The sequence below is a fragment of the Charadrius vociferus genome, unplaced genomic scaffold (genome assembly GCF_000708025.1).
Source record: "Charadrius vociferus isolate BGI_N301 unplaced genomic scaffold, ASM70802v2 scaffold643, whole genome shotgun sequence".
Classification (NCBI taxonomy): domain Eukaryota; kingdom Metazoa; phylum Chordata; class Aves; order Charadriiformes; family Charadriidae; genus Charadrius; species Charadrius vociferus.
This window is the reverse complement of record NW_009647512.1, coordinates 2,021,904-2,032,761: the sequence shown is the minus strand read 5'-3', so window position 1 is coordinate 2,032,761 and position 10,858 is coordinate 2,021,904. Positions and strand designations below refer to the sequence as shown.

General features: G+C 40.9%; 1 protein-coding gene across 3 annotated transcripts; it reads right to left on the bottom strand.

Annotated features, from left to right (window-relative positions):
* Window positions 1–431: 431 nt before the first annotated feature.
* PLEKHB2 (pleckstrin homology domain containing, family B (evectins) member 2) lies at window positions 432–9,363 on the bottom strand. Of its 3 annotated transcripts, none has more exons than XM_009880780.1 (8): window positions 9,314–9,350; window positions 8,579–8,731; window positions 7,729–7,831; window positions 6,763–6,802; window positions 4,192–4,287; window positions 3,161–3,169; window positions 2,923–3,037; window positions 432–851 (listed from the first exon to the last, which is right to left on the bottom strand). In XM_009880780.1, exons 1-8 carry the CDS (start codon window positions 9,348–9,350, stop codon window positions 715–717), a joined length of 690 nt encoding a protein of 229 aa, XP_009879082.1. In that variant the 3' UTR covers window positions 432–714. The 3 variants fall into 3 exon arrangements, with proteins under 3 accessions (XP_009879082.1, XP_009879081.1, XP_009879083.1); XM_009880779.1 differs by lacking the exon at window positions 3,161–3,169 and adding an exon at window positions 3,334–3,354 and having other exon boundaries at window positions 4,198–4,287; XM_009880781.1 differs by lacking the exon at window positions 3,161–3,169 and having other exon boundaries at window positions 631–851; window positions 4,198–4,287; window positions 9,314–9,363.
* Between the last annotated feature and the right edge of the window lie 1,495 nt (window positions 9,364–10,858).

Below are 10,858 nucleotides of genomic sequence, written 5' to 3'. Positions count from 1 at the left end.
AGAGTGATTCAGGATAATGAGGGAGGTGGAACAACAAACACTGGTTTTCCTTGCCACTGGTCACTCGCATTCCTGGGAGAATAAAAGATCTGAGGAGTGCTGCTGTTTCTTAGTGGTTTGCTTGTATGTTCTCAAAGACAACTTCACCTGGATGGAGTGAGAGACAGCTATAGGTCTCCATCTAAGAAAATACACTACCATCTCCAGGCAAGTCTGATAACAAAAAAATGTTTAAGCATGGTGGACTACCTAATGCCAAAGGAGTTTCTGCTGAGCTATATGTTTGTCCAGGGAATGTTCAGAAGCCTGTAGTACATACATACTAATGCAGGGCTACTGTAAACCTCCTATTTGGACCAGATTTTAGACACCCCAAAAAAATCAATCTTTTTTCTACGGTGTTTACAAGAAGTCTGTTTGTAAAGCTAGTGACTGCTACCATGTTACATTGGTGCTCATATTGGTCCTTATCAGTACAAATCCTTACAACTCCAAACATCAGAACAGAATTCAAGAGCAGCACATGCCATCTCCTACCACTTAACTAAATAGTGCCTTTAAACTCTTCTTAGGACAGTTAAGAATCAGTTATTAAGATGTCACTACTGAAAAATAACTATTGCATTTCTTAAAGTTTAAGAGTAAACAACATTGCCAATATATTATTGCACACAATAAAGGTTTTTGGAACTACAAAGATAAGGAATGGGTAATCTAGAAGACCCAGAATAATGATCCCAGAGCCATTCCAGTCGCTGCTCCAGCAAGCATGCCCAGTGCAAGATCGCCATCACTGTCACGGTAACGCTCTCGAATGATGACGTGGTTTGCCGGGGGTTGGCCATAAGGTCCTAAGTAATAAGAGATTGTTAGGAGGAAGGCAAAAGAAACGTATATCCTAATACCATGCATTGCGATTTCAAAACATGCCCGTTGTTTCACTCTCTTCCCTCCATTGAACACTAAGACGATGTCAGCTACAAAGGCAGAATATATCTTTGCTTTGGATTCAGCTTCCACATTTATTTAATAAATCCAGAGGCCTAGCAACACTTCTAGCCTTGTAAGAGTTTAATATCCAGGAGAAAAGCTCATCACAAATGTAAAACTGAACATTGTTCTGCATTTGTATTAGCAAAGAACCTATAAATTACTCATATCATTCTATCAGACATTTAGTGGATTTAATGCAAGAAATGGGTCTAAAAATTGTTTCAATTTTGAAGTTAAGGCAAATAGTGTAGTTCCCCACAAAAAACTCTACGGCAGCTGTTAAGCCAGTGGTTTGTCAAAAGCTGTGTATCAGTCATTTACTCTACAGTTACTGCCTACTGTTTCAATTCAGCCTTCACATTCTGGACTGATCTGTTGTGTGGTGACAGCCGCTACATTTCTTTTCCGATGAAGACTGGCCCACTAGTAAGGAATTAACCTAAGACTCAAGAAACAACCAATTGACCCTTGCTCTGCAACAGACTTGTACAAGCTCCACCTGTCATGTTTTGTGACTTAGCTCCTACCCTGCAAAGTAAACATAATAGTATTGCTTTCCCTTCCAGACATTTCAGGAAGATTAAGTATTCTTGAAGATATTGCAGTGGATTTTTGTAACAGATACTGAAGTAATCCAACTAAGAAGTGGAAAAGGTGCTCTCTGGCTCTCATTGATACATGACTAGAAACCTCACGAGAAGGATGTCAATTTGGAGAACGAGCAAAACCAAATGTACAGGGGTTAAGTTAGTTGCTGGGGTGAACTTGACCCCTAAGATTTAGTTGCAGTAACCCTATTGAAGGAAAACATTGAGGCTTGGTTACTATGCCCAACCTGTAACTAGTATCTTAACACATTGGACTTGCAAACTGTTTAGGAGAGTTACTGTTTGATGTTGCATTTCTATCATACAGGTTTCTGAGGCTTGATTTCCAAAGCCTGCTGGTAGTTTAAAAATGGTTCTTGCTGCTTTTCAGCTGTTGAGAACCAACGGAACCCACCTTCCTCTGCATTTGTATATATATGATGTATATCTTAGGCCTTCGCTAACTCATCTGAGGAAAGTTTTAAAAGCTTTAGGCTGATGCATCTCCCTTGTAACAAAAAAAAAGGAAAAACAACTAACCTGACAAACATCAAATGGAAAAAAAAATATCTCCCTCGAAACTGAAAAAATTCTGAATACAGATTCTTGTTTGCAGAGCCAGATCATAAACAATTAGTACGTTAAATCAGAAGATTTATATTACCCATACTACTCTAAAGCCCCAATTCTTTAGGACTGGGGCTCTCTGTGCAAAACTAATCCTAAATTAGGGTGACTAAGCTTAAAAGCACACCCTAAAATTTTAGTCTTTTTCCTCTTTTATTGGGATTGAAGGGTATACCAATCTGAACGGAGCAATAGAAGACTTTATAAGGCTGAATATACTGCCTTACAGCAATTCCAGCACGGAGGGAAGAAACCAGTTCCCACCATGCTTTGAGAATGGATTTACCGTTGAAACTCGCATTTAATTCTGAGGTCATAGCTAAACATCAGTGTTGAAATAATTAAGCCAGGTGTAAGAGATGAATCAAAAGCTCCATCAATGCCCAATATGGAGTAATGAATCAATCTTGTTCTGGCTTTTCTAACTTTCCTTAGAAAACACGGTGCCTACTCTAGTTAGAGAGTTTATGAAGTAATTCAAATATGTTTGGATCACATTGGGAAAGTTAAATCACTTGATACAAATTTCACAGCACTTGCTTTGTTGTGAAAGGGTAAGGGGTCTTGGTTGCAGTTACAAGTCAGGTTTCCTTCTATCACTCTGTTGTGCAGGAGTGGTGGGTGGTAAAGGATGGTGATTAATAGAATGAAAGCCAGAAAGACTGACTCAAATAGCTTCTACAGGAAGGTGAAGGATATGGTTGATACTGATTACCTTGGTATGGATACTGATAGGGAACAGCATAAGCTTGTCCGTTGGAGGCATAGAAGACTTGAGGACCAGTAGGAGGATACGCACCATTGTACTGATCGTAGCCATAGCCATAAACCTGGTGAAATTAAAAATGTCCATTACAGAAGTATTCTTTGCTATGTATCCGATCATGCACTTTATTTCAATTGTCCCTCATTTCTAATGCAGTTAAAATTTCACAAAAATATCCAGTCTGTACTGATACAGTCTATCTACTCCGGGAAAAGATTTAGAACAGCTGCTTGAAAAAATAAGTGCTCTTAAGCAGCATTCACTCTCCTCCCTTTCGGGATGGTGAATGGCAGAGGCAGGGCCTGTATCATCAGGCAGAGCCCCAGCAGCCTTACCAGCTTCTCCTCTCTGCTTTCACGCCAACAGCAGCTCTCTGGAGAGCTCAGAAGTGCCAGGTAGGCAGCAGTTGATCCCAAGAAACTGCAACCAACTTTGCTCTAGCACACTGCAGGTTAATGTCAGATTCAAGACAAATACTCTGTAGCCATACATTTTGGAAGCAATTTTGCTCTCCGAAAGAGGAGGCCTGCTGCTACCCTTGATATAGCTCCCAGTACCACACGTAGTTCTTAACGACTATTTTTAACAGCATGGGGCTGGCGCAGAGCACCTGTAGTGCAACAATACTACCCCAAACTATCCCTTTGTGTATCACTGCACATGAGTCAAAACATCCAGAAACCTGCAATGCTTTGGTCCCAATGCTGCTTTCTCCACTGCAGAAGAACTTTGCACCCAGAAGCTAGAGTTATTGTGTTGCTATGACATCTTGGATACAACAAAATCCTTATGTGTTAAAATGACATCTCCAGTCATTAAATCCTATTTTTAAAACTCCGAATTTTAAAACCTGCCAGTGCTTACACAATGGGAAAGTGTAGTCACACTTCCTTATGTTAAAAGCTGCATGGCCAGTATTTTTCAAGATTAGCCAAGTAACTTCCACTCTGTCTTTAAGAAGCTTTATTTTCCAAGTTCACTGAGCAGCCATTCCTTTATATACCTCCCAACCAAATCTGCCTCATCCCTTTCAAAGGAAATCCATCTCAAATAGGAGCGATAATAGTAGATTGTTAGTGCCTTACTATCACTTTCCTTTTGTATGAATCTTAAAGCTGGATCTAACTGTGAAACACAGCACTTTGGGAGTACAGTTTAGGTGCTTGAAGGATGGCCGCTTCTGCTACCTTACTTATTTCAATGCTTCCCAACTGCAACTCTTACCTCAGGTGATGGTGTGGCATAAGCTGTATAGGGAGGAGGGGCTGAGGAAATGGCTGTCTCATCATACATCACATCAGATCCCACGTAGCCCTAAACACCACGGAAAAGCAGCAGTTATGACCACCTCCTACAGACAGCTAGTTAGAGTAGTGCAAGGATTAAAATTTAATGACCCCAAAGAACGAGTAACCTTTAGACATGCTGCATGTTAAGAAAACAGTGTGTACCTTATAAAGTGCTGCAAAAAGAAACTACTTGGAGAACAGACCTGGGAGAACACAAATGCATGGTCAACCAGAGGAAGGAGCCATAACTTTTCTTACCTGCATGTGTGCACACACGTGAATATGTGTGCATGCAAGCACACTGACTCCTTCCCTCAGCTTTAGAAATTACTCTTTTTCATCCTCTGTTTTCAGATAGAAAAGCCTTCATAACTAAGCTAGTTGCTTCCTGGCACCTTACAGTGGCATCACCATGTTCTGCAAGAGCAGATAAAGGAAACAAATGCAGTAGCCAAAAGTGGTGCTTGAACATTTTAGCTGAACACTGTCACAGTTCTTAGCCACCTCTCACTTTCTGGCTGTGAGGAAACTTTAAAAAAAAATGCAATTAGAGGGGTTTAAATATAGGGGTTTGAGCAGCTTGGTTGTTTTTATGGAATTACTTTGTAAATGCCACCTATAATTCTGGTCCTTTTTGAAGGCAGCACTGAGGCATAGGTAATAACTTACTTGAATCCATCTACAAGGAGCTCTCAAAGGTAATTAAGATTTGTTACAGTAATCTCATATTCTTGCCCCTAATATCAGAAATCTACAGTGATGCTCTTAGTGCCCTATCCCAAGAAAAAAACCAAAACAGCTCCCTTTTTTTAATTTACAAGTGAACGCTTTAATAGCTCAGTAGAGAATGTTCCTGTTGTCTCTTGCACCTGGACTGCAGAAAGACTTTTAAGGGCATACTATGGCCATATCCCAGGTCAAACTTGTGTTGGAGATTCTAAGAATTGCTTGCAACACACTGTTGAAAGCACTGTATGAAGAGGCAGGTATTTCCACCACCTGAGAAAAAGTCCAGCAAATGCTCCCATCTTAGCAATAAACGTATTCTGTTCTGCTACAGGGAACTCTGTACAGACATATGACACACCCCTGCAAACATCTGTAAATGACCTAATCCTCAAAGCTAGGGTGATCACCCTGCTATTCCAGTAAAGTTATGAGGCACTGGTGGGCGCTCGGTATTTTTGAAAGCTCTGTCAGACACCTACAGATGGACTCAAACCCAGTTACCAGCTTAGTTCAAGTCCTTGTTTGGAGACCTTCAATAGGTTTGGAAAGTGCTAATTTATGATATTACTTGTGCAGAGAGCTACCTGCCCTACCTTCAGTAGCAGGGGTCTGCCTTAGCTGACAAAGGTGATGCACTGGCAAGTTTTGAATGCTATCTAACAGGGCTGGCAGCTGAGTATGAGACATGAAAAAAGCAGCTCTTAACTCATGAAACCAGGAGTCACTGTCTCACACATAAGCAAGATAAAGCCCCTAAAGCTGGAGCAGACAGACTGTGAGTGCTGTGTCCTCTGCATTAGGACAATTCCTTCACTTCTCATTTAACAGCATGAAGCAGCGCAGCATAGCTACAGTCAGAGGCAATCGTGTCCAGGGTAGTTTTGCTGTGTTTAGTAGTGTTTGCTTTGGGTATCTCCAGATCTAAGTTATATCATATGACAGATGCCTCAGTACAGTGGCAATGTTAATGTGACCCATCAAAAATCGAGATAAGCTTCTCCAAAACCCAGCATTTCCCCATGAAACAGAAACATCTCAGGTTGGTTCAGTTTAGCTATCTAAGGAAAGCTAGTACTGAAAAGTATTCTGGAAGGCAGTCTGGAGGAAAAACAAATTAACGATACCCACAAGTGGATAGATGTGGTTCCCCAAAGACACAGTTCTCTAGAGAACTCCAGGACTTGCAGAGAGGCTTTTATGATTCCTGACCTCTTCACTCTCCACAGCTAGCATGCTGATGCAGAGGTGATACAGTCCTTCTTGGCATGCCTGCACTCCCCTGCAAGCACCTCTTGCTCCTCCCCTAGTCTCTGCCAAGAAGCTTCCCACAACGTAATGGATCTACATTAACAAAGAGCTGCTTTGCAGTAAGCTTCCTTTAGCACAGCACCTGGTAGGCAACAAACACTAGGAGTGGAAAGTGCATTTTTACTGGTTGCAGAAGATTTACTTTTTGCCCACAGCCTCAGTGCCCACTTCCCTTACAGACCAGCTTCCCAAACACTCACTTCCACCCAGAGAAATCATTCCCTCAAATTATTAACTTCTAGCCAGCATGTATTTGCCTGGACTTGGCTGCAAGGATGACACGTGCTTGTGATCCAGAGGATCATTCTTCTCCCCACCCACAAGCCTTACCATCATGTTCACGACCCTGTTTTTCTCTAGCAGAGAAGGATGGAACATGATTTCAGAAGTAAATTGCTGGACCACACATAACATTGATGTTCTGCTTCTCTATCAGTATGAAGTCTAGGTAGAAAACACTTACTGTGTTTGTTCTGGCATCCTGGAGAGCAATTTTCCATGCCCTGCAAAAAAACCCCATCATTTAGTGGAACACTGATTAAAATTAACACCACTTTCTCTTTTTAGGGCTATGCTAACAAGATTAGCAACTAGAATTATTGCAGGAGCAGAGTTTAAGATACTGCATATGTCAAAGTCTAATGATATCCTAAAATGAATGCACAAAGGCATTACACCAAGATTGAGAAATAATTGCTTTCTTTGCAGAGCTGAGAAGGAATGAGGCGGAACGCGAGAAGAAACAGATGCAGCTTTGAAGATCGTCACTGCAAGCACAACAGCCAGGTAATATGCAGCCATGCTCAGAATAAGGAAATAGAAAGAAATGCACGAGGGAAGTTGTATCTCCTACCTGAACAGTTGCATCTGCGTTGACTAGAGAGTGTGGGTCTTGACACTAATACAGTTTGAACAGAAGGTACATATACTTCACACAGATACTCCCATGCCATATGGCTGGGAACACGCTCGATGCACCACGCATACTTGGCAAACACTGGTGCTAGAAGTTATCTAACTATACATAGCAAAGCTCAGTTGAGACTTCACAAATATGGAGTGTTATTCCTGTCACTACTGATTGGGATGTCCTTGGGCTATGCAGGGTCATGTACTACTTGAAGAATGGGAAAACTGAAAAAAATATCTGTTCAGCAAGTCTTGCATTAACATTATTATTAATAAGATTTTTTTACTCCTCCTACCCTTTGGTGTTTTCAGTGATTTAACTTAAATTTAGTTTGCATGAGCTAGACAACTTCTTATAGAAGAGCTGGATTTTTTGTCATTGAATGCCTGCTTTTACTTGTTTGAAAACTTTCTTAAAATGTGTTTCTGAAAGTCTGAAGGAAGGAAAATAAGTAGGGAGAGAGAAAAAGAAAGATAAAAGAGGAAGAGGCAGCAAACCCATATTCTCTGGCAGACTTACAAGCAGTCATCTGCACTTTCTGCACAGAGGTTGACTGTCTTCCCATCACGGCAAACAATCTGCAGTAAACAGTCTCTTTGCTTCCCCTCTGGAGGCTGGAAATCTGAGTGAGAAAAAAGAGACAAGTTATGAAATATCTATAACCAGAATTTCATGATCGTATTTACAAGAAGGGAGACAGTTTGTGCAAAAGTATGGACAAAATAAACTAGGGCCAGCTGTAGCTGCTTTCCATGGCATCAGAACAAATTACAGAAGGAAATAACCTGTTCTCACTCTCTAGTGTTCTGAAAGGAAGTAACTCTGAACATCATTCCTAAGGAGTGCAAGTGTCTTACAGCAGAACCAATTCATACTTAGCAATAAGTACTCTCCAACACTTGTGTCAGCATCGAGTAGAGTACTAACAAATGCTAGAAGTGAGCTTAGATTACTTGAAAAAAATCTGCTGATGTTTCCCATTTCTAGGCCTGCCTGTCACTCCAGCCAGCACTGTAATTACACCAATAACACTCTATAATCAGACACACAAGTCTGCCGTGAGCATTCCATTCTCACGTGCATGCCTGCCACCTGCATACATGGTATGCTATCCTCACTATGTTTTAAAAGGAAGTATCAAATCCTAACCTAATCTATCACATGGTGATACCATGTCCTGGATATCTATAAGGGAATTTAGTAGTTTGTTGGGTTGGTTTTTTTGGGGGGGCGTGAGGGGGATGGGGGTGGGGGGTAACAACAATGAAGTTGCCCACTTCTTAGACATGTTTACTTCTGTAGTAGTGTTGTAAATAGCATTCTGGGCAGGCACCGAAGTTGTAAAGAATCCTGAAGGTTTCATTATTACCTCGACATTCATTCCCCACTCTGAGGTTGATGCAATGGATTCGCATGTGTATTTTATCTTCTATATCATGGCGATTTTGATCATCATAGAATATTAAGCGGCCATCAGACCACAGGTCAAACCAGTTCTTCTTCCAACGCCGTAAAATAGTACCTTAAAAATCAGACAGTCACTTTTAAGGGCACGTATTGGGAAGTATTTGTGTCCTAGAGTTCATAAAAAATAAACCAATAAATCCTTCACAGACATTCTGAGGTGCCAAGCAAAACCCTGTACTACAACATCCCCACTTCAGAGCATTACAGAATTGGGTTCCATATTTTATCTAGTATTCAAAGTCACAACTGAGTTTATTTTAAGTGCAAAACCTGGAGCTTTTGTTCTAACTCGCTGCAAGAACAAGCAGAGGGTATGACTCATTGACATTAAGTTAAGGTGTCAGGTAAATTTTCCAAGTCTCTACTTATACAGCACTAATTACAGAGCAGTATCTGAAGCTGAATGCCAGTCAGACACCTCAAATATGGAATATCCTGTTTCCCACTGGTGTACCCAAAAGGTGACGTGGAAATGCTGTCATGACAGGTCATTTTGTGAAGTGTCCTACAGGTAAAAAAACCCAAAAACAACCTACAGAGCTAGAGGCTTGTTTTAAGAAAGACAATTACTAAGTTGCTCTGATGTTTTAAGTTAGACACAGTGGAGAGAAAAGGAGGTAAAAGGCCCATGACTTACTTTGCCGGAGCAGCCATCCGCTCTTCACAAATGCCATTGTTGCTTAATCTAGTGGACAGAAGAGGAAGGTGAGGGGGAGAAAACCAGTGTTCGATATTTCACAATAACACGTTAGAAAGAGGCATCTCAAGGTATAATATCATATATTACAGCTGCATGTACTCAGGTAGTATTGCAGAGAGACAAGGTAGGTATCAGCTGAAGATGTTCAGTAAGGCACAACTAGTATTCTAGGACTTAAATGGAACAAGTGTGCAATTGCAGCAATCCAACATGACTGTCAGAGACCCCTTTAAAGTTTAACTGGAAAATGCACAAGCTTACAGCTACCACTCTTGCAACATGGGGAAGAGACAAGAGTGACTGCTTCCTGACTCACCACTAGTTCCTTTCAAAATTGTTCTCTTGACATACACGTGCTTCCTGTATTCTGCAGTCTCAAGTTACTAAGCACCCTCACTTCTTACATAGCTCCTTTTCCTGTACCTTCCTCTTTTGTGTTTTTTTTTTCATTCACTGGCTCAAAAGTCCAGCCAAAACAAAAGCTGAAACAGTTTCATCTTAAACAGGAAGGAGAAAGCTGTTTTTATGACTTGTATTTCTTTCAAATTGTCACTAACTCCCTCCAAGATGAATTGAAAGTAGTAAAAATTAAGCCCATAAAGTGAGATTCGTGTTTCTCCTCAACTTTTAAATGAAGCTTGAAATGGCATGGGAAGGACGCTGCATTAAATTCAGGTTATCACATATGACATTAAGCACTTGGCCACTGCACTCTGGTTTATGCGAGATCAAGCATAGGATATATTGGAGGATGAGTTTTTATTTTATAGCATAATGATGTTCTGACTATTTTTCTAAAATGGATTCATAAAAACACAACTATCTGGATGCAACTGAACTAGAAAAACAAGAACAGAAGCATTTTAAGCCTCCCTTGAGAAGGCTGCCTCTTTTGGAAATTATTTGTGGAGTTTGTAAGCCAATATGAGAGACAGATACTTAAACCTACCAGATAACATTCTACTTGTAGCAGCGTAAGGGGGGGGGGAGTGGCATAGTAGATTTGATAGACAGAGGAACTCCTCCCGGGCAAAGAATGTGTTTAAAGCTGGGAGAGAGGAAGAGAAGATAGTTTTGTTATCTTCTAGTAAAATATAGAGTTAGTAAGCATACAGTTATTTTCTGATAGATGTATATATGCCATCTATTGGGTATTACTTGTAGCTGTGTCCTCTTCACAGTACCAGGCAAATACTGTAACACACAAGTAAAGACTATAGCCAGCAGGATTTCATATTGAAGGAATGCCACATCCAGCACAGGCTTGGGTATGATGGTGAGAACCACCTGCAGGTAAAGTTCAAACTCAAAGATAAACCTCTTAGTCTTGGCTTTTGTACCAGCTGACTGGGAAAACAAACATTTAGCCAACAGCCCATTGAAAGGGAGTGTCAAACTTCTATCCTGCTTCAATCCTGGTTACCAGGTCCTGCTCTGAGGACTAAGCATGCTGCTGTCACCTGTCTACAGAGGGAGAGCTTC